General features: G+C 41.0%; 4 protein-coding genes across 11 annotated transcripts in view; 2 read left to right on the top strand and 2 right to left on the bottom strand.

The window, feature by feature from the left end:
- LOC134080324 (protein RD3) overlaps positions 1 to 4,350 on the top strand; it is a 28,774-nt gene extending 24,424 nt beyond the window's left edge. For 3 of the 5 annotated variants that reach the window (XM_062536703.1, XM_062536702.1, XM_062536704.1), the window contains exons 3-6: positions 1,341 to 1,409; positions 1,743 to 1,916; positions 2,956 to 3,248; positions 3,815 to 4,350. In XM_062536703.1, the coding sequence (XP_062392687.1) occupies positions 1,869 to 1,916; positions 2,956 to 3,248; positions 3,815 to 4,163 (690 nt within the window). In that variant the 5' untranslated portion in view covers positions 1,341 to 1,409; positions 1,743 to 1,868 and the 3' untranslated portion in view covers positions 4,164 to 4,350. The remainder of the gene's footprint in view (positions 1 to 1,340; positions 1,410 to 1,742; positions 1,917 to 2,955; positions 3,249 to 3,814) is intronic. The other 2 variants (XM_062536705.1, XM_062536707.1) reach the window with 1 other exon arrangement.
- Positions 4,351 to 4,377: 27 nt separating this feature from the next.
- On the bottom strand, positions 4,378 to 11,574 carry stx5al (syntaxin 5A, like). 4 transcript variants are annotated; one of them, XM_062536699.1, is made up of 11 exons: positions 11,439 to 11,574; positions 10,490 to 10,718; positions 10,234 to 10,304; positions 10,057 to 10,112; positions 9,905 to 9,975; positions 9,368 to 9,484; positions 8,928 to 8,984; positions 8,737 to 8,818; positions 7,214 to 7,320; positions 6,999 to 7,120; positions 4,378 to 6,107 (listed from the first exon to the last, which is right to left on the bottom strand). In XM_062536699.1, the coding sequence occupies exons 2-11, from the start codon at positions 10,697 to 10,699 to the stop codon at positions 5,948 to 5,950; spliced, it is 1,053 nt and encodes a 350-aa protein (XP_062392683.1). In that variant the 5' UTR covers positions 10,700 to 10,718; positions 11,439 to 11,574; the 3' UTR covers positions 4,378 to 5,947. The 4 variants fall into 4 exon arrangements, with proteins under 4 accessions (XP_062392683.1, XP_062392684.1, XP_062392682.1 ...); XM_062536700.1 differs by having other exon boundaries at positions 11,448 to 11,475; XM_062536698.1 differs by lacking the exon at positions 11,439 to 11,574 and adding an exon at positions 11,201 to 11,388.
- Positions 11,575 to 12,073: 499 nt separating this feature from the next.
- Positions 12,074 to 22,356, bottom strand: adssl (adenylosuccinate synthase, like). Its single transcript, XM_062536694.1, has 13 exons — positions 22,076 to 22,356; positions 21,091 to 21,193; positions 20,858 to 20,926; positions 20,633 to 20,683; positions 20,423 to 20,489; positions 19,625 to 19,732; positions 16,916 to 16,997; positions 16,649 to 16,775; positions 16,382 to 16,536; positions 16,136 to 16,260; positions 15,934 to 16,031; positions 15,664 to 15,813; positions 12,074 to 13,775 (listed from the first exon to the last, which is right to left on the bottom strand). Exons 1-13 carry the CDS (start codon positions 22,316 to 22,318, stop codon positions 13,723 to 13,725), a joined length of 1,431 nt encoding a protein of 476 aa, XP_062392678.1. The 5' UTR covers positions 22,319 to 22,356; the 3' UTR covers positions 12,074 to 13,722.
- Positions 22,357 to 24,177: 1,821 nt separating this feature from the next.
- Positions 24,178 to 27,192, top strand: LOC134079856 (CAAX prenyl protease 2). Its single transcript, XM_062535967.1, has 8 exons — positions 24,178 to 24,323; positions 24,774 to 24,876; positions 25,342 to 25,425; positions 25,519 to 25,597; positions 25,706 to 25,873; positions 26,536 to 26,607; positions 26,707 to 26,769; positions 26,969 to 27,192. The coding sequence occupies exons 1-8, from the start codon at positions 24,178 to 24,180 to the stop codon at positions 27,190 to 27,192; spliced, it is 939 nt and encodes a 312-aa protein (XP_062391951.1).
- Positions 27,193 to 27,411: the final 219 nt, after the last annotated feature.

The raw sequence follows: 27,411 nt of genomic DNA, 5'->3' as shown, positions 1-27,411 counted from the left end.
AAAAAAAGCTGCAGTCTTCTAAAACATGAAATTGATTGAACTAATGGGTGGAATTACCAGGAACGGTGTGTGTGTGTACAAGAAAGATGCAGGATGTGTCAACAGAGAGGGCTAAGACACAGGACGTGTACGTGAGAGAAAAAATCACCATTGATAACTTCCATCAACAGCGCTTTTTCAATTAGGCCTTTTTGATGATGCAAGTGTTTCTGGATCAGGAAATGGATTAGTAAGCAGACGTCTGCAATTTGTCCCATTTAGTCAAAGACGAGTAGGCCACCACAAGAGCGAAGAGAAGAGAAGCTCTACAAAACAACATTTTCTGATAGCACCAGATATTATATTTTAACGGAAGCACCACTGAAACGCATCTCCAAATTTGAAAGAAAGCATAAGAAGTTAAATCTTTGTTTAAATGCTTTTATGTTGCAGGGTTGTTAAAACCTCTTTGGAAGCTTATCGTAGGATCAACACTTATCAAACACTTATCAAACATTAACATTATATGATTTGACATGTGTGGATTGGCTCTAGACATGCTAATGAGTCCTGTGGTTTGCTCCTACCAAACTATGGTATCATGTAGATCACACATATTTACATTTTGATGTATGCCGAGTTGCACAGATATCACATTTAACATGGGCAACTGACCTCTGCGGTCCAAGAAGATTTTTTTTTCCCCCATGTGCTTTCTGGTTTCAGCAAGTACAGAACTGGTGCAAGTAAGGACTGAGGTTCACCTCAACCCAAGTTGCTGGTGTAGAGACAGGGAGAAGCAGGGTTGGTGCCCCTAAGGCTTTGCGCTAAGCAGACTAAAACACCCACCTGCAAGTAACAGCTTCCACTTCTGATCAATACAGAAGACTGCGCTCTTACATTTCACATTAATCTAATACAAACCACTTCCAGTAGCTTTTAAGGAGACTTCAAGAAATAAGGGGAGAAGAATGCAGTGAATGAAGTGAATAATGGGCTTTAGAATTGCCTGATGTTATCCATGTAGAACTCTGATGAGTGTTTCAGGAACACAATTAAAGTTGTTAAAACTTTGTGTTAGAAATTAGTAACAAGGACAGGCAGGCGAATGCAGAACCTTGTCCCAATCATTTCTCAGTAAAGTTTAGAAAAAAATTCATCTCATCATGTGGTGAGATATGTGGTGACCCACCTTGCCTGAAAAATTGAAATAATCATACCTTTTAAGTTATGTAAGGACACACACACACACACACACACACACACACACACACACACACACACACACACACAAGCAAGCAAGCAAGCAAGCACAGAGGGAGAGAGAGGTGGACTTGATTACAATATATTCTCTCTAACAGGGGCGAGGGTATTGAACTACAGTCCAGTGACTAAGATTTTGAACCATCGACATTTTACATCATCCACTGGTAATCCATGTGGTTATTTGCATAAAATGATGTGTTACGTTTGAACAGATAGAAACATCTTTAAACATAATGTAATGCTAATATAGTTTAATGTTATGAAGATAAACTACAGAATATTCCTTTTTCCTTTTGCATTCTTTGATGAAGGCTTGTTGCTTTCAAACTCAGCCAAATAATGTTAGTTTATAGCTCTGTATACAAAATATACAGCCTTGGATAAATCTTTCTGATGAATATAATTTTAACAGTTCAGTTATGTTGTGTGTGTCTGGGTGTGAATATGACAATCAGTGTGTATGTAATGTGTACAAGGGCCATCTATATTTACAACAGATTACCACTCATCCCCATGCCCTCCCCAAACACATCCAGACGCAAGGCAGACAGGGCCAGTTTGCATCTTCATTGTGAGCTCGGGCCGATGTCTGGTTTGGCAGTAAGACCGTGCCCTTGTCTTCCATGACAAAGGAAGGGAAAAAACGCAACACACACTTCACTCTGTCCAAGGTGAGGATTTTGTAACATTTGTGTATTACATTCTGTTTTACATACTGTAGCTGTTGGTGCCATGTGACTATTATTGAATACAGTGTAACACACTGAGTACAGTGATGATAAATGCACTTTATGAGATGAGATGAGACCATATAATTTGGACTCACTTCAAGGGGTTGAGGTTAGAGAGTACACCTCTAGCTACAGAGTCAGTTCTATTCATTTACTGTAATAGTGTTTTCTTTGTTCTTAATATATACCATAATTTTCCAACTGCGGCTTATGCATTGATTTTGCTAAATTTCTTCAGCTATGAAGTTAAAGAGGAACTATGCAGGACTGGCGATTTCATCTCTGGTTTCGGTTTCGTTTTTTGTTTTCGCTCGTTTTATGCTTGCATTTTTTCTGCAGAGCTTCCCCGACAGCTTTAGCGTGTATATTTATACATGTATAGGCTATATTTAAATATATAAATTGCAAGCGTGGTTCTTCGTCTCAGACTTCCAGATGTAAACAAGGAGCGATCGTCTCCTGCAGAAAGTTGCATAGGGTCTCTTTAATACACTGGGGCAGTTAATATGGCATTAATATGGTTTAGTTTCTTTTAACTTGTACTAAACCACTGTCCTGCGGCTTATATACAATGCGGCTAATGCACAGGAAATCACTGTAGTTATAAAGGATATGTAAATAACAATAAGTTACAATTTTGCCATTTCATTGAAAACCCTGGCCAACTCACATATAGAGTCACTTTCACATGAACTCCCATGAACACATAAACTCTCATAACCCCTTTTCTTTTTTTTGTATATTTTTTTAGCTTTTTATGCCTTTAATGATATAAATAGTGGAGAATGACAGGAAGCGAATGGGAGAGAGAGCAGGGGTAGGATCCGGAAAGGACCACGGGCGGGAATCGAACCCGGGTCGCCGGCGTACGGTGCAGGTGCCCCAGCCAGTTGCGCCACAGTTGGGGCCCATAACCTCTCTTCTAACACCTCAGAACACACTAGGTTACATTATGACATAAATGGCTCTGCTCTATTAGATGTTCTCCTGGTCGTCTGTGTTCTCCGCGGAGCCGCAAGTCCCCGACCGGCCCCCTCCGGAGGAGCTGGTGACGCGGATGCTCATGCTGGAGCTGACGGCGCTGCTCAAGCACACGGAGAAGCAGCAGCAGGACAGGGCCACGGCGCAGCGGCGACGCAGCTCCTGCGTGGACTACAGCTGGCTGGCCACGCCGAGGAGGCCGTCCTTCCAGCTGCCCACCAGAGAGTTCCTGGAGCTGGAGGAGCTCTGCGGGAAGATCCCTCCCTCCCAGTGCGGACCGGTCATTCTCAGGTAAGGTGGATTACTTCACATCTGTGGCCCCAGGCAGGCAAGGGGTGAATCAGAGGAATTAGAATAGCCGTTTATTTCGCACTCAGATGTCGTCTGCAATTCTGGGAAAAGGTTGTTGATATTTGAGCTCAGCAGATTAAATTTCACTCCTTCCTTCCATGATTGTGAAGACATACAGTATGTTGATTCTCTTAAACACTGTATGGCTCACTCTGAGCCACTCTGTCTCCCACTTACCCTGGCCTCCTGGGAATTAGTGCTCATACAAAACAGACAGTTGGTGGACCACGAGATTCACTCAAATCTGACAAAAAGTGTGTGGAATAGAATTGTAGACTGCAGCTTCTAACACCGTTTCCTCTTATAGAGGCAAAATGTATTCCTTTCCCCAAGGGAGTTTCAACAAGCTAAATTGATAAATTAAGCCTTTCATTAAGAACAAATTAGAACTAATTTTAGGGCAAACTGCACAATGCTTTTTGAGAATGTTAATGCAGGTTGTTGCTGGATGTCGAGTTAAAATATTCTCTTCTCGTCTTGCTCCTCTCCACTCTGACGGAGCACAGGGTGCGAAACCTCGTGACCGAGTTCGAGCCGGAGGTGGGCGAAGTGTCGCACCTCTTCCGCTCGGTGCTGTGCGCCTGCCTGGACGAGGAGGAGCTGAGGGCCGAGACGGACGGCGCCAGGCTCCGGGAGCGCGCCCAGCTCTGGAGACGGCGGCGCAGCCGGAGCCTGTCGCTCCTCACCCTGCCCTCCAGCATCCGCGTCCATCCGCTCTGGAACCTCCGGAGGCCTGGAGGAGACGACCGCACCCCGGACGCGGAGGAGGACGGGGGAGCCGACGGAGCCGCGAGGTGCACAAGAGCGAGGAGTCTGCCTCAGATTAATGTGACAGAGCACAGCGCAGCAAACTGAGACTGCCTGGTGAAGCAACAACACAGGAGGATGGACTGACACACTATGGATGGCTGACTGGCATACACACAAACACACACGCACACACACACACAGAGGAAGATTCTCACCATTATCACCAGTCCATCATACAAGGTATGGATACCAAAAAAAACTGTACTTGTTACTGCTACTTGTGTATGTTGAGTAATTTTGAGAACACTTGTTTGTTTTTTTTACAGCAATGGCTTTATTTGGTTGAAAATATTCTGGCAGTATACTGCTTTGTGCATAAGACTGTAATTATGATATCAGAAGTAAGAACAGCTTCACATTTTTTTCAAAACTGAGCATAATTTCACTTTTTTTTTATCATTTACAATATGTAAAGTTGTATTTCATTTTTAAAAAGTACGAGGTCTCAACCTTTTAGGGTTCTCTTCTGATCCATTCATTCTCTACAACACAATGTCCTTTAGCACACCGAGACCCTGATGACTGACACTTCCTTTCCAATAACAGCACATTAAAGACACACACTGATCAATACTCTGATTTGCTGCTCCTAACCAGAGAGGCTGATGCAAGCTGTAGAAAGCTCCAGAAAATAGTACAGGAATGACAAATTGTAAAAGCAGTTTTCCTTAAGAAATGTCATTTGTCAACACACGCACGCACACACGCACACACACACAGACAGACTTGACATTTGACTCAACTACAGACAGCTAGCTTACAGCAAACCATCCCCCTGATCTCAGGTCTCCCAGGAGGACAGGGGGGAGAGGAGACCAGTATGCCACCACCCAGTCCATCAGCCTATAATTCTAGAATAAACAAATGCCAAATGCCTGCCAAACACACAGTGGCTAGTGTGCTGCACTCACTGTTGACAAATATTTCTCACGCTGTAATCAAACAGAGTTTTCATCTGCGCCCTAATAACCCTAATCTTGCAGAGTGAGTGTGCATGACTTAGAGAGTTAATACAGAGGGATCAGTCACAGCCTCGTTGTGTTAAACCACGATAGTCCCACTTGGATCACAGGCATCCTTCAACACTTGTTAGAAATGGCGATGGTTTAAATGAAAAATTTAAAAGAGAAATAATAATACAATTAATTTACCCAGGGTCTGTGCATTCATACTAAGAAGGTGTAAGCAAAGTGTTGGGTAGGCAATCATTAACAAGTATGCACCATAAGCAGCAAAGGATACAGAAACCAATCCAACACAGCTCCCTCACAAAGACAAAAACAACAACAACAACAACAAAAAAAACAAACAAAAATGGCCTAAATAAAACTGGACGAACTGAAGATATACATCAGAACTGATAATGTTGGGTAAAATTAAAACAACAAGGTTCTGAACAAGATCTGAAATATCTCAAAATAATATTTCATGACAATATTCAATAAGCCAAATCGAAATGGCATGGCTAGTGCAGGCTACTTATTCAGTATTCACACACTCCTTCCCTGTTCCAGCTACATGTTGCACTATACTCATCATGGTCCAATTTCAGACATTAAACAGTATGACGTGATAGAAGGATTAAATCGAATCACAACTGAAAAATCGCTTCTGGATTATTATGGTCATTCACACCTGTGTGATTGCACAGGACCGCACCAGACAGGTAAGATGAGCCAGGTGAGCATCTCACCAGGTGAAGGTGTGATGGGCGGATGAGCTGAAAAAAACTCAACTTTTGGGCACATCCTCTACCAACACCACCTGTCCTGCTACATCCTTCCATCCAAATATCCTCATCCCTTCTCCTCATAACTTTGAAAAATCATTCAGCCTAAGAAGACGACAAAAACGATGAAGAAAATTATGAGGATGAGGAAGATTTTGATAAGAAGCCAACGGTTGGCAGACACCGATTGGAAGTACTTAAGGATCTCTGTGTGGGCAGCCTCCACGTTGAAGTGGGCGTCCTCGACGTTGTGATCAATTCTGAGAGGAGAAGATGCATAAATCTATTAAGACAGATATTAATTATAAATGATAGAGGACCTACTAGAAACATACAGATAACTCAGTATTAGCAATGTGAGACAGTATTATATCCTTGTGTAAATTTGTTGAAACAAATGTGATTTCCCCTGAATTACAATTCACTAGTGACCCGATTTTCGTGAAATTTGGTGGAAAGCATAGCATGCTCCATGGAAGAACTTGGAGCATGCTATAGCAGATAAAGCAGAATGGGTTGGATCCACAAAGTGTTTCACTTTCACTAATGTTGTGACTCGGTATCTGGCCTTAGCAAAGGCCACTCCCTTTCAGTTTAACATGATTTGAAGTGGTCTAATGCAATTTAAGCAGTAACCAATTAGAACAATTACTGTATCAGCCAGCATTTTATTTTTTACACTTTGTTTCAATTACTTTGCACAATGGGGTATCTGTTTCAAGGTAAACCAAGTGAAGCACCACTTTGGCCTCCATATGTTTCTCTGATTACATTACATTACGTTAGTTGTAGTTTAACAGACCCTCTTGTTCAGAGTGGCTTACAGTGAACTAACTACAGGGACAGTCTCCCAGTAAGTCTCCAGGTTTAGTGCTTTGCTCAGGGGCACAATGGTGGCAGGAAAGAACTTGCAACCTTCTAGTGTTCCATTTGGAAACCCAAATCATTAACCACTAGACCACCACCACCCTCTCGACCCTTCTCCAGGGCTGATAGACAAGAAATGATCTGTGCCTGAAATTATCAAATACATTCAAAGACAATATAGAGAATAGCCTTTCATGACATTGTTCCTTGGCAGGCTCAAGCCTGAATTCAGGCACCACGCCTGAACTCTATCAGGCCTGCTTCTCTTTATCAACCCGGCTCACCTCTCTACAACCTCCTCCTGCTCCTTCACCATGTGAGCCAGCTGTTGAAAGATGGAGCCCAGCTCCACGATGGTGGTCTCGATGTTCTGCATGGTGTCTGCCCGGCTCTGAATGTAGGAGTTCTGAACAGGCACACGGCAACATTAAAGCCCTCTCAGCCGTCTAAGATTTCACATGCTAACACACAATGGATACATCAGAGCTCTTAAACCTACCTGTTCGTTTACAAGCTGCATCTGCTGGCTAGCACGGGAGTCCATGTCTATGGACACATCACCTGGGCTCCTAGACTCATCTTGCATTAGTAGCGAGTTTCCTGGATCTGTAACAGACACATGAAATCACACATTACATTTACATACGAGTACTCATTGAGTAGACGTCTTTATCAAACGCTTTACAGCACAGTTCAGGTACACATTTTCATCAGTATGTGTGCTCCCTAGGTATGGTTTTGTTGACACCTTACTAGATCAGTTTCACTACAGGGACAAACAAATACAATTCACACAACCGATGGTCATAAACTCCGGCTGCACAATTAAAGGTGTCCAATGCAGTTTAGATTTTTGTGTGTGCTATTTGGCTCCCCCTGCAGTTCTGAGTATGCATTTTACATAACGGTCATAAATACCCCCCTTACTAGGTTTGTTTACAAACTGGCAAAGATCATTTCTGAAGAGTCATTTCAACTGACAAGGAAATATTGCATGATTTAATGCAAATTGTAGGCTATTGCACATTTGCCATAAAGCAATTCCTGATTCTACGGGACGTTGGCCAACAAGTTGCAAGGCAGGTTCTCCGTGGCTGGCTAAGCTATGGCTAAGGAGGGATTACAAGTTCAATTACCATCAAACTTACTTTAAATCCATTATAATAAGGGTAACAACCTGCCTAAGATGTCTTTAATCGATTTTCAAGTATTGAACTGATGACTTTCAAAGATTGTATCGCAAGTCAAATCGCAATCGTAATATCTGTCAGAAATATCGCAATTGCATGTTTCCCCAACCGTGCAGCCTTTTCATAAACAATTTGAGTGCTTTGCTGTCGGTCTCAACAGGATCGGCAGATTCATAGGAATGTACGCACATCTATAGAATTTCGGCAGGTACTGGATATGGGAACAAACATAGTCAAAGGAAAGATATCCGCACACTGTCTTACACGCTCCCGGTTTAATTGCACAATTATACCTGACGAAGACCTGATGAAGACCTGAGTGGTCGAAACGTTGTACTTTGCCATTAAACCGGGAGCATGTAAGACAGTGTGCGGATATCTTTCCTTTGACAAAGACAGCCTCTTGGCCTTTGCTTTCTATCTGTGTTATGGCCATTTATGGTAGATTCCACTAGTCTGGTTTTCACCATACTAAGCTCAATCTTTTAAGATTGAACATTTGTCTGGGGAGGCTGCGCTTTGTTTGTACTGCACTTCGCATCGCTTAAGTTTCGTTATCGTCACGTCACCGGCCAATAGCGTGCCAGGACTAGAGTATGGCCGTTTCTGATTGGAGCCAAAGGGTTCTGGCAGTAAACAGAGGAGATAGATCTGCTGGTTTCCAGCCTGAGCTGCCGGGCGAAATTCAAATTCCCCGGAAGTTCAGGCAGGGTTCACCCAGCCTAAGATTCCACTGTTGTACCATCAAAAATGCTGCTTGTCTAAGTAATGCACCTTCAGTCACAGTAGATAATAGCATAGTGCTAAAGAGAGCTGGTGGGTTTGCTCTTACTGAAGTTGTGGGATGCATTGGGCGAGTAGTGCGTAGGGGGCTGAGAGTACTGCTCTCGTCGACTGTGCTGCTGTTTCAGATTCTTAAAAAGAAGAAGAAGTAGAGAAGGTCATCATCAACTCAACAGTAAAACCAAATAATTTATTTTCCGTACGATAATAAGTGTGTGATTTTATATTCAAAGCTCTTACCTCTGTTCTGACCTCCAACACTGACTTGAAGTCATTTGACATGGCTGCCAGCTTGGACTACAATAAGGAAAACAAAAGGCAATTGTATAATATAGCACTACTTTAAAGGATATTTCAGTGCTTTAGATGTGAGTAGCTGCCACAAAAGAGGTTGTCAGACATCAAAGATCCTTCATTACTATCCGCTTTAACCCTCTCTGCAGACATTGCTATTGTTTTATTGATCTGATGTGACCCACAAGCATAGGCTAAATGGCGAGATGTTTAACATAACCACACTGCTCAACTGAGATCATAATGGACCAGTCTCCATGTCTGCTCTTCAAGAAATGCAATAATAATGACATGCCTTGACATTCTGGGATGAATGGATATTGCATCTCCAAAGGAGTGAGATGTTTTTGTTGTAGTGTAGTGTTTGTTGTGTGATTGAGTCTTACTTGTAGCGACACAACTACTGTGTTGGAATGTGTCTGCAGGTGCCGGCCATTCTGTCCACATCTGGAGCGCACAAACTCCTGCAGTTGGGCTATCTGCTTATTTAGACTGTTGATGTCCTGAGGGAAACGATTGCAAGACAATGAGTGAGAGTGTGGCTGAGTGTGACCACGGCTGTGGTTCGGCCATGGGTTTATCATGGTTGGTTCATCCTCCATCCAAAAAAAAATAGCTCTTGTCTGTACGTCTACGTCACATGCTAAATTGAACATTCAACCTATTCCGTTTTCTTAATCAATAGCTGTCAAATCTGATGTTATGAAATCGCTATTCTCTCGTTTAAAATGAATGGAACTAGTAATTACAAGAGGTAAACAGTCCAAGTGGGGATGTCCTGGGATATCCCCACTCTGGAATGCATCTTGCACCAATCAGAAAGTTTGAGACCTAACTGTTGTACATATACCTATACTGTATGTACCATGCTACTGTCAAACTTGTTCCAGTTACATGTGGCACAACAAAGTTATTTTTCTTACCTGTTTTACAATGTACGTTAGCTCATCGATTTCAGTGGCCTTATCATCAAAAAGAGATTTGCTTTTGGCAACTGCACAGAAAAGGCAAAATATCACACATTTTTGTTTGAAAACAAAAGAAATGTTGTTATTCTTTCAAAGAAACCACTTACGTATCGTCAGCTTTTCAAGTTTGGCAAAAGTATTACTCAAGTCTCTCCCAATACGTCTAAAAGAAGTAAGAGAGAGAGATTAGTGAGACAAACAAAATGCCATGAACTGCACTGCCTGTCAACAAAGCATAACGAATAAAACGCAAATGATTCAAAGAGCTTATCACAGATACGCACTTTGCCGCAAGAGTGAAGTCACTGCGTTGTCTGACAGCACTGAGGGCCGGCTTACTGGTCTGGAGGCCATTCTGAGAAACCATGACAAGAACACACAACATCAATTACTAAAACTATTCTTATCGGAGGTTAAAATAAGCTAAAACACAGTATTTGCATATCAAATAACTAGTCATGTCAATCCTGGTGTCCTTTACATGAACAAACTACTTCTCACACAGTATGTTCTGATCCCATCCTATCTCAGAGGGCTCACCTGTCGTCCCTGCAGAGACCGGCACACAGACTGAAACTCTGTTGTCCGGTCACGGCAGGATCCCCCACCTAAATCTATAGGGGGGGCGAGGGGCAGAAGGGCAGAATGGGGGGCATCGGGCTGCTGGAGCAGCTGTGGCTGGGTGAGGGCTGGCCCCAGATACACCCCATCCTCATTGCTCCTGGGTCCGTGGCGCCGACGAGTATTCATGAGGTCTCTCGTGCATCACCTATCAAGAACAGATGGAAAGAGAAAAGAACAGACCTACATTGTATTGCGCAATAAACAGTGAAGTATACCTGCAGACATCATAAGAAGAGTTGTTTTTGATGGGGCTTGATGACACATCAGTTCAGCTGTACCATGTGTGAGTGTTAAGAGTTTAACAGCTGGAACACGTCCCATTCTAGCAGACATAATAAGCGGTTTTAAATTAATGTAAATGATGGTGCTACTCAGACTACAGTCATATTCAATGCAACTCACTGAGGAATGCATCAATATGATCATTCAAGCTCTTCACATAGGCTACTAGGAGTTTACGCAATTGCTGATTCTTACTTCTCATTGGTCTATATCAAAATGAACTCAACACCTGAACTTATTAAACATCAGCTGTTAACTTCTCATAGACTAGTAGTTAACTGAGAGTAAGTGTACCAAATTGCACGATATTAGAAACACAATGAGCCATTATAAACAACAAATAACCTGTTACAACTAGAGCCTGCGGCGCTAACAGTTCATTATGGTGTGTTGTGTTAGCTGACAAGTTGGCTAACGATATGTTGTTAGCTAACACCACCGGCCCGGCTGTACTAATAATTGGGAAATGGCCAGGAAAGGAAACAGAGAATATAATTTAAATCGTATTTGTGTAATCTATTTTATCATGCCATCAACGTGTCAATATGCCCAACACTGAAAATAAGGTGAAGTCATTTCATACCGGAATTACCTCCTGATGGTTTCTTCGTGTATTTTGATCCGGGTCCTTGTCTATGCTCGTCGTGCATATGACATCATGCCACGTCGACGTGTACATGTCACCTTTTGCAATGCCCCGAATGTACGCATGATGGCAGCAATCAGCAAGTTCAGTAGAGACCACATAAGACTACGTAGGTAGGCGATGATAGTGAAAGGTTATTGACTACGTTTCCATGCACACCATTTATTATGGCATGGCAATATTCAGAATAAGATCTTTATTATTTACTCTCTTTGTTGCCTATTGACAGAGAAGGGACCCTGAAGAACAATTTGAAGAACAAGACAAATTTATGTGCATGATATTTTTGCTTATTAGAATTAAAAGTTTGAAACATTAAACTGAAATATGCGTACACTATATATCTATTCATATTATCATATAGCGACAATGCATACTCCAAATATGCAATATGCAAATATGTGTATTTAACACGTCATTTATTATTCATATTGCCAAATGGTAACAACAACCTCCTTTCAAAAGGTACGTCACGTAAGCCATTACTTACATCTTACGTCACGTAAGCAACTACACAATGTTTCAGGTGATCACACACGCCACTTTTGCTTACAAAGGTGTAAGTCAACAAATGCAGCTCAACCATTTTATTGATCTGAAAGAGCAGATAGTGAGTCAAAAAGGTTGACATATGCATAGGAATGCCAGTGAGCTTTGATTATTTTAACATACAAATTTGCTTGTGGTCCTTTATGATTAAATGTTCTTTACCATTCAAAGAAAATATTGCATAAAAAAGGAATCTTTAAGTGTTGTTACTGACTACTCATTCAGCAGCTGTTGCAGTTACACATTGACACCAATTCACTGGAATCTTCAAAGTGGAAAAACAACATGGGTTATATCCATGAAAACTCTTAAGATTCTTATTACAAAGATCTTCATTGGAGCAACCACGGCTTCAATACCATAGGTATGCACCAACAGTGCATGGTTTCAGAATGGCATTACTTGATAATTAGGCTACAGTGCAAGTGTTTATGAATAAGATTTTATATTTTGTTTAACAGGGGTATAATATACATCATATGGGTAAAGCGAAATAAGAATGCTTCAACATTCAACAAAATGTTTTCAGTGAGATATCGACACAATGTTATATGTATTTTTGGAAAATTTTCCCAACGATAACAATTTCACATCTGCACACCAAGTCCAGTGGTAAAATTCAACCATATGCCTTTTTTTGAGGCCTTTTATTTTTACATTTTAAGTTTGGGACAGACTTAAAAATGAAAGAAAGCCCTACAACACTTGCCTGTGGTCCTTGGCACAAGTAATTTAGCTATAGCCAGTTTCCCTTACCCTCATTGAATTGTGTTATTTGATTTATTAGGCTAGGTCAAATCTAACCAATAAGTGAACATGTGCTATGAAAATATTTTTGAGAACAGTTTGCCTGTGATCATCAACTTCCTTTCCATCAGGTTACCTCCTAATCCAAGTGAAGGTCTTTCACAGCACGCTGCACAGTGATTATGGATCTCATGTCATATTTAAGGTTATACATTCTGAAAATGTATAAGAGATGAGACATTAGAATAGTCTGAATAGCTCATACAGGCTATTGCTTAGAAGTGTAATTTTGAGCTTGAGCTAGCTGCAAAACACAAATAACCAAAACAGAGGATGGAAATCAGGTGCAGAGAAATCACAGGACTTGCGTGAAATCATCGAGGTCACAAAGTTCAGTGAATGAAAATAAGCATCAGTGAATAAAAATAACTATATGAAACCATTTACAGTTATTCTGCAAGGATGTTCACTTATTATCAAACTTCAAATTAAACACACTACAAATCAAAGTTCTTACCCCAAACCTTCATGACATTATCAGAAGGGAAGGGGAAGAATAAGAATAAGAAGAAAAAAAATAGAAGGCCTGTAATACTCCTTCAATTCCTCCGTTGAAACAGAATGCCCACATTCAATCACATATGACCACAATGTAATGGTCAGTCAGTTTCTTTGTGCGCTGGAATATTTATATGATAAAAAAGCCTTTATGGAATGTAAGTGGGCACTGGTCTGGTGAACCATTTAAAGGTTAAATGGGTCAGGTTCCACTGAACCTGTGCTCTCATTCTGCTGCTGGTGCTGATGTTTGACAAGGACGTTATGTGGGACATTATGTGGTCCAATATTTAACATATTCTTTGCCTTGATCCACAAAATGTGGACTGGAGTCCCACATACTTGGGATACCGTGTGCCACACTGGATCAAAACAGCTTGATCATGCTTTCACGCGACTTGCCGACTCCAACCCATTTCACTATAAAAGAAAAGCGAGACAAAGCAAAACGGTTAAAATTAGCAAGGCAACAATCTCTCGGTTACAAGTCAGCAAATACAACTTTTGAGCAGGGCAATTACATCAATTGCATACATGTCGAACACAGCTGATAGTCTTGCTGCAGCAGTATTGACAAACATGCAATGGTATGGCTGTGCCACTAATTCACGACTCATTTGTCGCTAAACCTCAGCAGAAGGGCGCAAGCTGATGACGTCATAAGAACCAGTCAAACCTCAAAGAGGAAAATTACACAAAAATATGTCATACTGTATGTCTGTTATGTCATATTCATCTAGCTGCTTTTATAGAGCTGAAATGGCACAATTTTGCAACTGAGACAGATGGATATGCATGTTCATGACAGGTCTAGTTACGGGACACTTTAAGTAGCCATTTACAGTGCTGGCTTAAAGCAATGCAAGCTGGACTTAACACGTCTGTTGGTATTGTGCAAAAGTCCAGCACACATTGCTTTAAGCCAGCGGTGTAAGCCACTACATGAGTCACAACACACCCAAAGAGACGCAAACCCAACAGTTTTCCCTTTTCCTAAACATACAGATAAATCCTGAAGCTGCATTTAGGCTAATCACATACACTATATTGCCAAAAATATTGGGTCGCCTGCCTTGACCCCCATATGAACTTCAGTCACATCCTATCCTTAATTCATGGGGTTTAATATGATGTCAGTCCACTCTTTGTGGCTATAACAGCTTCAACTATTCTGTGAAGGCTTTCCACAAGGTTTAGGAGTGTGTTTATGGGCATTTTTGACCATTCTTTCATAAGCGCATTTGCAAAGTGATACACTGATGTTGGATGAGGAGACTGGCTCTCATGCTGCGCTCCAATTCATCTCAAAGGTGTTCTGTTGGGTTGAGGTCAAGACTCTGTGCAGGCCAGTCAAGTTCTTCCACACCAAACTCTGTCATCCATGTCTTTATGGACCTTGCTTGGTGCACTGGTGCACAGTCATGTTGGAACAGGAAGGGGCCATCCCTGAGCTGGGCTTGGTCCCTTAGTTCCAGTGAAGGGAACTCTGAATGCTACAGCATTAACCAATAGATTTCAGACAATTCCATGCTCCCAACTTTGTGGTAACAGTTTGGATAGCCATTCCCTGTTTCAACATGACTGCACCAGTGCACAAAGCAAGGTCCATAAAGACATTGATCTCAGAGTCTGGTGTGGATGAACTTGACCAGCCTGCACAGAGTGCTGACCTCAACCCGATAAAACACCTTTGGGACCAATTGGAGTGGAAACTGAGAACCGGTCTCCTCGCCCAACATCAGTGTGTGACCTCACAAATGCGCTTCAAGAAGAATGGCCAAAAATTCCCATAAACACACTCCTAAATCTTATGGAAAGCTCTCCCAGAAAAGTCGAAGCGGTTATAGCTGCAAAGGGTGGAACAACGTCATATTAAACCCTATGGATTAAGAATGGGATGTCACTTAAGTCATTAGGGGGGGTCAAGGCCGGTGACCCAATACTTTTGGCAATATAGTGTAGATGTCTTTCTCAAAGTCAGAGTACTGTTGATTTTTCGGTTCTACCTAGCATCAAGTTGCTGCAGCGCTACACTCTGGGGGCATGTTCGTGAGCACCCTCATGTTCATACCCGCAGAGTGTAGTGCTTTATTTCCAATACTGATTTTCCCTTCAATTTCCCTTGAAGTTGTTGGCATTTGAGAAATGAGCCATGTCAAATGCTGTGCCCTCAACTGAAGTACAAGGTATCTGGGTTAAAATAGCATCCGATAGACTAGTTTTTTTTTAGTTTTTTTTAACCATTTTATGTTCTCACAATGCAATTCCACAAGATTACACTAGACCCATTACAAGCCAAGAGCAATACCTGGCACTTGCAGAAACTTCTCGATGAAGCGGATGTAGTCCTGTGCTTGAGAAGGCAGCTCATCAAAACAACGCACGGCTTCAGTGCTGCAGCACCAACCGGGCAGGGTCTCGTACTCCACCGACACCCGAGTCAACATGTCCATATTTGCTGCGCAAAGCAGAAAGCGGAGTCAGGTTAAAAAAAAAAAAAACACACACCTTAAAAACATCATACAGGTAGAAGCAATGAAAGACAGTTTGATAGGTAGGCAAAATAACAGCATGTTACCAGGGAAACTGGGGAGGGCTTGTCCATCGACGTTGTACGCAATGCCTATTTTGATCTCAGGCAGAGTGTCCAGGATGTCCAATTTGGTCAGGGCAATGCTGAAAGGGGAAATGATGAACAGCATGAACACAAGAAAAGAAAAAGAAGAAAAAAACATACAGAAACATCCAAATGACTAAGGAGAGTGGGTGTTTGTACTTACGCACTGAATCCATTGATCATGTGGGCATATCTGACGAGAACCAGGTCCAACCAGCCACAGCGACGTCGCCTGCCTGTGGTGACCCCAAACTCTCTGCCCCGAGACTGCAGCAGAGAGCCTGTGTCCTACACACACAAAGAAACAAACGAACCACAACTCTAATCAGGCTACACAAGGGCAAAAACTACTGCAAACGAGAGCCCATGTAACGGCGAGGGTCACTACAATAAGAGGAGTTAGCCATACATTGTCCTGCTCTGTTGGGAAAGCTCCAACTCCAACTCTGGTGGTGTAGGCCTTCACCACTCCATAAACTCGACCCACGTGGGACGGAGGCACTCCAAGCCCTGTGCACACCCCTCCCACTGTGCAGTTGGATGAGGTCACAAACGGGTAGGTTCCTTTAAGAAAAAAAAAGAACAAATTTACAACGAGGATCATCCCCCTGCAGGTTATAAATAGTTTGTCCCTTCAGTACACTGAGGTCAGCGAACTGTCTTTTCTAAAACTCACCAAAGTCAATATCCAAGAGAGCTGCATTAGCCCCCTCTACTAGAATCTTCTTGCTTGGTCCAGTCAGAGCTTTGTGCATGAAATACACTCCATCCGTCACCAAGGGGCGCAACCTCTCAGCAAATTTCTATGAAAAGAGTATGGTAATGTATATACAGAAATCACAAAATGGCTGCAAATACATGGCTAAAATGGGTCTAAACACACACATTGGCTACTGGCTTCATATATCAAATGATATCAGATGATGCATTAAGCAGAACTCACCTTCAGCTGGTCTAGTTCAGCATCAACATCAATGTTGAGATTAGGATACATGGCCTGAAAATGACCTGCCAGAACTCGGAATCTACAACACACAACCAATAATTATTTAAATCAATTCACGCGCTGTGCGTAGGGCACCAACAGACAGAGGAGGGGACCAACATTTAGCCAATAAATGGTAGCTTTACTGCAAACTGCTTTTCACTCTTACAAGAGAATTTTTACAATGTCAAAATGCACCAACAGCATGATGCATAAAGCTGATACTTTTCGGGTCCTCACCAACTTGAAAGTTATGCTACTCCATGCTACTATATGACACAAGTGGCAGGTTCCAGCTGGCTTGTCATTGTTGATAATTGATATCTCCTTTTTACTATAAAAAGAAAATCATGAAGGCAACAAAGACAAGGTTAGAGGAGATTGCGGATTTAAAGGAACATGCCACTGTTTTTTCATATTAAAGGAATAAATAAATATCGGTGTTACTCATTCTGTTTTGTTCCAGAAATGTCTATTTTTGCTCCCTATAAGAAAGTAATGGCATATAAGAAAGTAATGGCATGCCTAGTAAGTAGCAACCTTCTCTGACTGAAAGTAGTCTTGACCTAGGTTTCGAACAACTTGTTTTTTTTTTTCTCACCTTGTAGACAGAAAGTAGCCTAAATACATTTAGTAAGTAAGCAACCTTTCTGCTACAACCTTTTCGAACTGAAATTACCTTTGAAGTTGTGAACAACTTGCATCTTTTTTATTTTTTTTATCTCAACTTCTAGAAAGAAAAAAAATACATTTCTGCTTTTCTGCTACAACCTTTTCTGACTGAAATGAGCCTTGACCTAGGTTGTGAACAACTTCTTTTTTTTTTTAAATCTTAACTTTTAGAACAACATTCTCCTGGTTCTACCACAGACTCAGAGGAGGATGACCCTGAGCTTGAACGGACCAGAAGGAATGCCAGAGCGACCGTGCGCAGGTAGGGGACGATAGAGAGGACGAGGGAGAGCAGCACATCGGGTGAATCAACCGGTTGTCCAGACATATAGCTATGATGATCCAGACATGCCCAACCAGTTGCCATCTTTCTGTCCTGTACGCCAGCCTGGTGTTCACCTAGATGTACAAGTAACACGAGGTACCATGACCAAAGCCATAGCTGTAGATGAGCGTGATAAACTGTGTAAAATCACTGGCCTGTTAAGAGACCTTCAAGGTGACGTGTAAAGCACTTTACCAACCATTCCAGCATGTTGCTGTGGATGAAAGAATGGTGGAATCAAAACAGGGGAATTTGTCACTGATCACATTCCTTGGGTACTGTTTATAGTGATTGACAAGAGATTGTTTATTGCACATGAAAACAGTTTCCATTTTCACTTTCACTTTCCATTACCATTGATCTGACATTGAGTGTTCATTCACTATTGATTGTTTATTGGAAATGCACTTACCAATGAATTAACATTTATTGTTGATCATAAAGACATTTTTTTTAGAGTTTATTGATTGACATTGCATGCTTTTTCATCCTAAATAATAAGCACTTTTTTAGTTGATGGTTGACTTTGTCCATTGCTGCTTATGTTTATTGATTGTTATTTTTTGTGACTGATATTTGCACTTCTTTATTGAGTTACCACATCTAAAAAAAAATGACTGAAGCAATATGTTTTGTAATAATTTATGTTTGCAAATAAATCAACTAAATACAATCAAAATAAATGTTGGTTGTTTTGGTGGTTTACAAAAAAAAGTTAAAATATACATATTTGGGTTATTTAGGTGTAACTTTTTGTGGGTCACTAAAAGGTTAACACTTTCTTTTCCATAAGGATTTGTATTACCTGTCCTAAAGTATAATGAAACATATCATAGCTCTGTCTCATGGATATATGGCCAAAATAACTTATTTTGATCATTCTGTCTGGATTTTGAGGTCAAATGTCAAATCGGGCAGTTTAGACATTCTACTCTGTCAAGATTCTACAATTTTCTGCAAACGTACAGGACATAAAGAATTGACCATAACCTTTGAGCAGAAAGTGATAAATTGATTCCGTTTCTTTCATTGAGTAGGGGACAACTTTGCTCGTCTGTCATATACTCTAAGTTTATCTGTCTACAACAGAAATTAGGGAAACAATAAGGTTTATGTTGAAAAATGTTGAGCATATTTATAAAAATAATTATGCTACCCTCACACATAAATATTTATTTTATGTGCCGTCTTCTGATTGCAATGGTGTGTATATTTAATCTCAGCCATGTAGTATGGCCACATGCGCAAGTATGGTAACACAAAATAAAACATGGTGCTTTTCTAAGCGGGTAAAAAGGATAACTATAATGTATGGCGTAATAGCACTTGAGAGCACTTTGACTCGGCACAGTAATATCACTCCTGAAAAATCCTTTCATTGGTTCTATTGACGGACGTGAGAGGGGGAGAGCCAACGTTAAAGAGCTCCCTCAACAACCGCAACTTATAAACGGTGTGAACTTGATAACTCCAGCACCTCTTCTAGCCTCTCAGTCCTTGTTGAATGCGTAGTTTCCTTATAAAAAGTTACTTGTTAACATTGACAAGCCAGCTGGAACCTGTCTCTTTTCCCCCATTTCCCAATCCCCAATACAAGATAAGCTTCTATATCCGTGAGCAACCGGTGAAATGGTTTCTTAGAAATGGAAACAGAAAGGTTGAATACTCACTTCTCCTCAAAGACTGCGAAATCATCCACCAAATCACACACCCTCAGTCCATTGCGGGCAGCTTTAGAAGAGTATGCTGGGCCAATGCCTTTTTTGGTGGTTCCCAAACTATATACGCCAAAGAAAAAGTCTTGTTTAAAATTGGTTGTATACTTTGCACATTGGGAAAACATGACACCGTTAACGTATATCCAATAAGTCTGAATGTGGACCACTTGAGAGCACTGTAATCAACCAGCAGCTCACCCATGTTTAAGCAAACCAACAACAGTTGTTTGCCCACCTCAAATTATATGCTTCAAGAATGCAATGTTAACTCCCATTTAACACAGGATAACAAGACAGCAAATGTCACTTCTTACCACAGAACATCTCAAAGAGACCTTTATTAACAGAGAGCTCTGCAAATACTTAATTCAACAGGTGGACTATTGATTATTGACAGCCATCCCTCACCCTACCCGGTTTCATCCAAACCTCCACACCCATCAACATCACAGTCTGGCATTGCAAAGCCTCCCACTATCTCCATATTCTCCTCCAGTTTACTACTACTTTTAAGCTCATATCCACAGGGGGTGTCGATTGCACACCATCTCCAATACTGCTATGCCAGGACCACGGCCAGCTACCAAGACAAACATTCTTATTCTCAGTGCTCGATATCAACCATTCCAATGGGTGACCTATGCAAGTGATAAGTGATACGTTTATGACACTGAGATTGTGTTGAGGGTGATACTTCCTGCATGCTGTTGCGAACATACAATCCCCGATTACACAATTGCATGCACTTACTTTTTCCCAGCCTGCAGTTGCCTTTGTTGCTCCTGTATTCCATCAACAGCTTGATGAAAGTTGAACACTATCAGAATACAAAACATAAGAAATTTTACTCCAGATTATTGACCACTTGAATATGCAATAACCATACAACTGGGAAAAACACACTTTCAGTATCATATTAAGATAAATATCTTCGTGGAATAATGAAGAGAAGGCTCTTACCAAGGTGTGCACGATCAGAAATCTTCAGTCTTTCCTCCCATCCTGCAAGTCCTAAAACAGATGGGGGAAAGCAATTTCAGTCACAGTTTTATCAAAGATCCTTAGCTCCGCTTTAAACCTCTCTGGTTTTATATTCATCATAATTAAATGACCATTATGACCCCATCAATCCAAACTAAATCGTGAGACTTGTTTCTAACTGAACATGTTACTCAAGCAAATCACCTTTTCCTTTCTGTAGGTTTTTTTCAGCCTCATCAAACAACCCAGGCAGATGTATCACAACCCCGTTGCCTATGAAGAGAAACACCTGGTCATTGATACAGATTAAGGGCATGAATACAGTGCTGTAGCAGCAGTTTGGGATTACCACCTTAACACAATTACTCTGTGCACTGCAGATGTCATTGTTTGTGATGGGTAGAAGGGCTGAAGAGGCATATGTTTTGATCACATACCAATAAAGGACATGGCCTTTTTGTTCAGCACTCCACTGGGCAGCAGGTGGAAATCGTACTCCACCGAGTCCACCACCACGGTGTGTCCTGCGTTGTTTCCTCCCTAGTGACACATAGGACATTAGGGTTCCCTGACGCACAAGTGCAGCACTACACCAAATTAGTTATACTAAATATATTTTCCGTGTGTGCATCACGTAGTCTACACCTCTGTAAAAATGTATTTTAATCACGATTACAACAAAAATGCAAGAAATTGCATGAGTTGATGACTTTGGGGAACGTTACAATCTCACCGACAGCTGTCGCTATTGAACATGCCAAAACTAGCTAATTTAGCAAGTTAATCAATCACCCTATTATCCCGCTAACTACATTAGCACCAATTCCGAACAAAGTTTGTTTTTTCGAGTTTCTGACTGACTCAATTTTCCCGGTAATTTCAGCCGCAGTAAAGCAATTTGATAAACCCGATCATTAACGGTCGCTGTATGTTATCAAACTTATCTAGATGAAGAAGCTATGTTAAATACGAGGTGGCTAACGGTACACTTTTCAACGACCAACTTCTACTATTAACGCAATTTACGTAAACCCAAATCCCATCATGCCATTAACGTTCTACTTCAAAAACATTAACATTTCAACGAAACATTTTGTTCAGACCCATCAATTACTGCATCATTACATGGTTCGCACTAAAGCATAACGTTAGTAAAGGCCTGCAAGCTGCGGTTAATGCCTGACCTTCGTTACTTTGGAAAAATGGAGCTAGCTAGTGTTTTGTTTGACCACGTTGTCTAACGTTACTTACGTTTCGTTGCTAATTCGAGTTACATTGGTAATTGCGGGCCAGAAAAAATATTATTACTCTTCATTAGCTCAAAACAGTTAACATTTCACTAGCAGTTAAGAGCTAACGTTGTCGGAGTAGCTTCAGCTAGCGTTACTTTGGCTTCACCGTTAGCTAGCATGGAGTGCTTACCTGGCACCTGCATACAATATCTGCGTCCATTGCCAAGAGGTCCACCACTTTACCCTTTCCTTCGTCACCCCATTGAGCCCCAAGAACTACTGTCACTTTATTCTTTGGCTCCCGAGGAATCCGTAAAGATTCAACCTCACTCTCTCGGGGTCTCTTCATGGCTGGTTCCCCATTTAGCGAGGCCGTTTCCTGGCCATTTGACATACCATTGTCCGCGGCCATGCTGCGTGCTTGTAAATGCATGAGTGCTGCAATGTGTTCGTTTCGCCGACAACGTGCTGCGTGAATCTAGCGCCAACAATGTACTGTCTGTTAAAAAAACCTGTGACCTCAGCCAATCACGATTCAGCCCGAGACGTCAACCTCCTGATACACAGATATTCAATATTCAATAGTCAGCTACTACTTTATTATGTTATACCCGGGTATCTCATATTAATTTATAGGCTATAGGCTGCAGAGATTTAAGTTAATTAATGTGTATGTGGCATAGGCTAGCCTACATCTTAAAAAGAATCCATGGTCTTCAACTTTCATATGAAAAAAAATCGAGCAACAATAAATAGAGATTAATAATGCATTGGTGAATGGATAATGTCACTGTTTCAGCGTATTAAAGTCTAGAGTAAGCTGATGTCGCAGAATTTCCCGCGTTCTCTAGTCTGCCACTTTACCCGCCAAATGCAATCCACCTATTTCAAAATAAAAGTCAGACTGCGGCAAGTGTAGGTTGGATACACAGTAGCCAAAGAGACACTTACATGTAGGCCTTAAAATGACTTTGCTGTAACCTAATGTAGTCAGTTAGTAAGCCTTTAGTATTCCCAGAAAAAGCTATGAGTTATAGCCTATTCATTTAAAAACAAGTCCTCAAAACACAGTCCTCCAACAGTCAGCATCAAGTTACAGCCAAACCAAGCAAATTCTTGCGCAGATGTCAAGTGTCATAATCAGCAGGTACATTTTTGTGAATATTTTGTTGATCATCATTGGTTTTCATAAGTCTTTATCTTTTTTAAACTTGGCTTTAATCCTTACGAAAATATAGTAGATCTAGCCTGATATTTCTATAGTAGCCTAGTTGTTCTGTTTCTGTAAGCCTCAAACCAGAGTCTAGCCTATTCTTCCCTTATGTTCCTGTAGGTCTGGTAGCTACTTAATATATACTTTATATACTAAATATATTAATATATAACATAATATATCATACCATTGACTGTTCAGACATCAAACTGTAGGCCTATCTGATTTTGAACCAAAGTGGGCAAGTGGTACAGAAAATAAAAAGTCAAATTCCATGACTTCTGCTGTACACACTGTTCAGACATAGCTGTGTCACATTAGCTGAGAATAAAAACAAAACAGATTTAGCCTTGTCATGTGAACGAAGAAATAATGTCATATTCAGAACAGCCGAAGGGTGGGCCATTTTACATTAATTTATTCATTGGACATAAACAATATAAACAGCATATAAACAGCACAGCCTATAATAAATATGCCACCATTCAGGCTTTTCATTTAACCTCCCCAAGGTAGTGGTTGTGGCTTTCGATGATAAGAGATATCACTGACCATATCAACGTGTGAGCCGAGGTGTGAAAAAACTGGTTTGTAATGGAATGACCAGTGTGGCAGGCAGCTTTTTTTTAGGTCAGTGATGATGCAGGATAGAATAGACTACTAACATCCCCATTGGAAGCAAAATAGGTCAAGAAAAAAATTAACTGTGTTTAGTAGGCTATATACAGACAGTCTGCATATTGACACTCATTCAGGAACTGACTTTATTATCTAGGCCAGTAATGATAAGCATAGGCTTACAAGCATAGAGATAGCAAGATAGTGTATTAATAGCATCAGAATTACAGCAGGTCATGTCTTAAAATATTCAAAATGTTCCTCTGTTCTGCATTGTTTGGCAAAATTGTATGCATTTCCAAAGTCTCAGGGATGAATAAGGCTGTACCACAAATAGGGCTTTAACACCACGTGTCAACCTGACGACTAAGTCCTAAAGCTCCTGTCAGCCCTTTAATGCAAGTCCACACTTCCGTTATGCTGGCTAGTTACGCTGGCTGAAAACTAGTTTGGTTTCACAGATGGTGTCATCTACATCAGACATATCTTTTGGTCATGGCAGCTTGGGAACACAGAGAACTTCTTGCTGGGCTGGCATTCTGTGCTGCCTTTTGCTGGCCTGTTCTTATGTGGGGAGTTTGTATGTATGGCGGAGCACTTTACCAAGGTAGTTGAACATCTGAACTGTAGCTGTTTGTCAGAGACCTGTTAAATCAGGTATCATTAGGTCAACAGTAAACCCAACACAGCATGTATAGTGTGTTATTGAAGATTAGCTAAAACTTTATTTAATCTCTCACCGGGGAAATTTACTTTTAACAACAGCCAGGGAAGATGGATCCAGCAATAATAACCATATACTGTAGCAGAAATAGTCAACAATATAAGAATTAGAAAAAGAAAATAGGCCTAACGGACCTATAGTGCAGAAAGAGCCTAAATTATAACCTGTTAGCCTACAGAATATTTCTTTTAGCTTGAGCTAACTTGATTTTTATTTGATTCAGCATTATGAATCCTGACCACAATATAAGATCAAATGAATGTAAGTTATTGTAATGACCATTCATGAATGTGGACTTTTAATGACTGGTAATGTTTTTGTTCATTTCCACAGGGATCACCCCAGTGTGATTAGAAGGCGTTTTACAAGTGTGCTTGTTGTCTCCATCGCCTCACCATGTGTTGTGTGGGCATTGACTGAATGGATGAAGATATTGGTAAACTGGCCATCTTAAAATTCTAATTATGCCTCCGCCTACTAAGTGCAGGAAACATACCGTTTTATAATTGTCTGTCTGTGAGCTGTTGCAAAGTTGTTGCAACCAGGCATACTTACCTAGGGCTCGATGAACAGATGTAGGTACTCAAGGTCATGGGGTCAAAGGTTACATGGAATATTGTTCAAACAGAAAGTTTGAGCAATATCTCCTCAAAATGTTCAGGGATTTTGGTCCACTTTCACAAAGTTTCTAATCCCAATGCTACATCACATGGTTCTGTGCTGGGGCCATGGGGTCAAAGGTCAAGTTCAAATTCTGTCCAGGGTGCAAAATCACAGCAGGCTGAAAACATAGAAATCAGCACTTTAAGTGTGTGTTTGTTATCTGTGTTTGTTTTTCTTTGAAGTTTAACAGGATTCAAAAGAGTGAAAGAGGCCTATTTATTATTTCCATTTTTCTTAGTCAGATGTCCCTCTGATGCCATTATTTGGGATCCGGCTGGAAGGAGTTGTAGCTGCTGGCATATTGCCTTTGTTGCTTACTATGGTACAGTTCTTACATACAGTTAACTAGTCTTGTATGAGTAGTAATCTGTCATGGTCCATTGGAGTGAATGAGTTTCCTTCCTTTATCTTGCAGATGCTGTTTCTTGGTCCCTTGGTCCAGCTGGTAGTGGAATGCCCAAAAGGAATTCTTTTTGAAATTAAGATGAGATGTAGTGAGTGTTATGTGTTTGCCATGAACATATTTTTTTTCTATCTGAAGCATATTTATTCTTGACCTCTATTGTCTGTAGTCCGCATTTGATTCCTTCTGATCTCTACAGATCTCCGGTGCGTGTCTCTATGTGTGAGAGACTTGAAATGGATGAGAAACCACATAGTGGCCCCTCTAACAGAGGAGTTGGTGTTCCGTGCCTGCATGTTGCCTGTGCTCGTGCCTTGCACTGGGCCCACTGCTGCCATTTTTATTTGCCCATTGTTTTTTGGTGTGGGTATGTATTTGGGTCGAAGTAATTTATTTGTAAAGCACATTTTAAACGACAGATGTTTTGCCAAAACCAAACCACAGTCTCATTAAATTGAACATATGAAAAGCAGTATTGATTCTCATCTTCAGTGTTTTATGCCTTTTTTGTTTCCCACGACTGTTCCTGTTCCCTTTCAGCCCTCAAAACAAACTCAGATCAATATCTATGTTTAGATGCACACCATATTCCTGTTTTAATTGGAATAATGATAATATTCTGATTGCGTATAAGTCATGTAAAGTCAGTAACCCAACCCGATTAAAATCATATTCGGATAACTAAGAATCAAGAGCATACCATTTTGAATTCCACTTTTAGAGGACTGAGTTTGGTTCCTATATACAAAGGATTTCAATATGTGAAAAAACACCCAGAAACATTGGATGAATGTCTGTGATGTTTTGACATGGTCATAACTGTGTTGTCCTGAGGGAGGCGCTTGTGTTCCATTCTTTCAATTTCTCTTTGGGGCTTTCAGTATGTTTATACAAGCTGGAACAGATCAGACTAAATGAACATGCCATCATATACTTTATGTCCATTTTAATCGTCATGTAACTTGGACTTTATTTTATGCATTTTTTCTTTCCATCCCGTCTGTCATTTCATTGTGCGTTGTGTCATAGCCCATTTTCACCACATCACTGAACAGCTGCGTTCCGGATGTGACTCTTGGGGTGACATCTTAATTACTGCAGGTAACCACCACTTACAAGTGTGGCTACCTGTTGCTGACTTTTGAAAGTGTAAGTTCAGCTCTCTAAAGGTATTTGACCATGTTTATTTTGTCTTTTCAGTTTTTCAGTTTGCTTACACATATGTCTTTGGAATCTACTCTGCCTTCATATTCATCCGAACAGGTATGCATTCCTTATTGGTAAACACACACAGTGCATATGAGGCACTGTTTGTACTGTAATCAATTCAACCAGTGCAATCATCATATTGTTAACATTGTAGACCATTCAGACACAATGTTTACGTCGTTAATTACGAACACATTGTTTTGTATATCCCGCCAGTTCCGTCTACATTAAAGTCTATGCTTGCTCCTCTCAGGCCATCTGCTGGCTCCAGTGCTGTGTCATTCCTTCTGCAACTGCATGGGTTTCCCAGAGTTCGGCAGGGCCCTGAAGCACCCCCTGCGCCCTGTGCTCCTGTTCTGCTACCAGCTGGGGGTTGCACTCTTCCTGCTTTGCCTCCTCCCCCTGACTGACCCCTTCTTCTATGGCGTGACACCCATCTGCACATTATTTCTTAATCCCCGGGCTGTCTGCTCATGACAAACATGAATGGTAGTGAAGTATGACTGGATTTGAGAGAATGAGATGTGAACTGGTGCCCAGAAGATAAAACAGTCAATTAGTTACCTGATGGTTTTACCACCAGGTCATCAATATTCCATGCATGGGAAAGTACAAAAACACATTGGGACTTTTGCAGACTATTTTTTGCTCTAGTTGAGCAGTTGCAAACATTTTCTCTGGACTGCCCATTTCAGT

This window comes from Sardina pilchardus, chromosome 5, assembly GCF_963854185.1.
Source record: "Sardina pilchardus chromosome 5, fSarPil1.1, whole genome shotgun sequence".
Classification (NCBI taxonomy): Eukaryota; Metazoa; Chordata; class Actinopteri; order Clupeiformes; family Clupeidae; genus Sardina; species Sardina pilchardus.
Note: the sequence above shows the minus strand (reverse complement) of the source record. Positions and strands in the feature narration are given on the sequence as shown.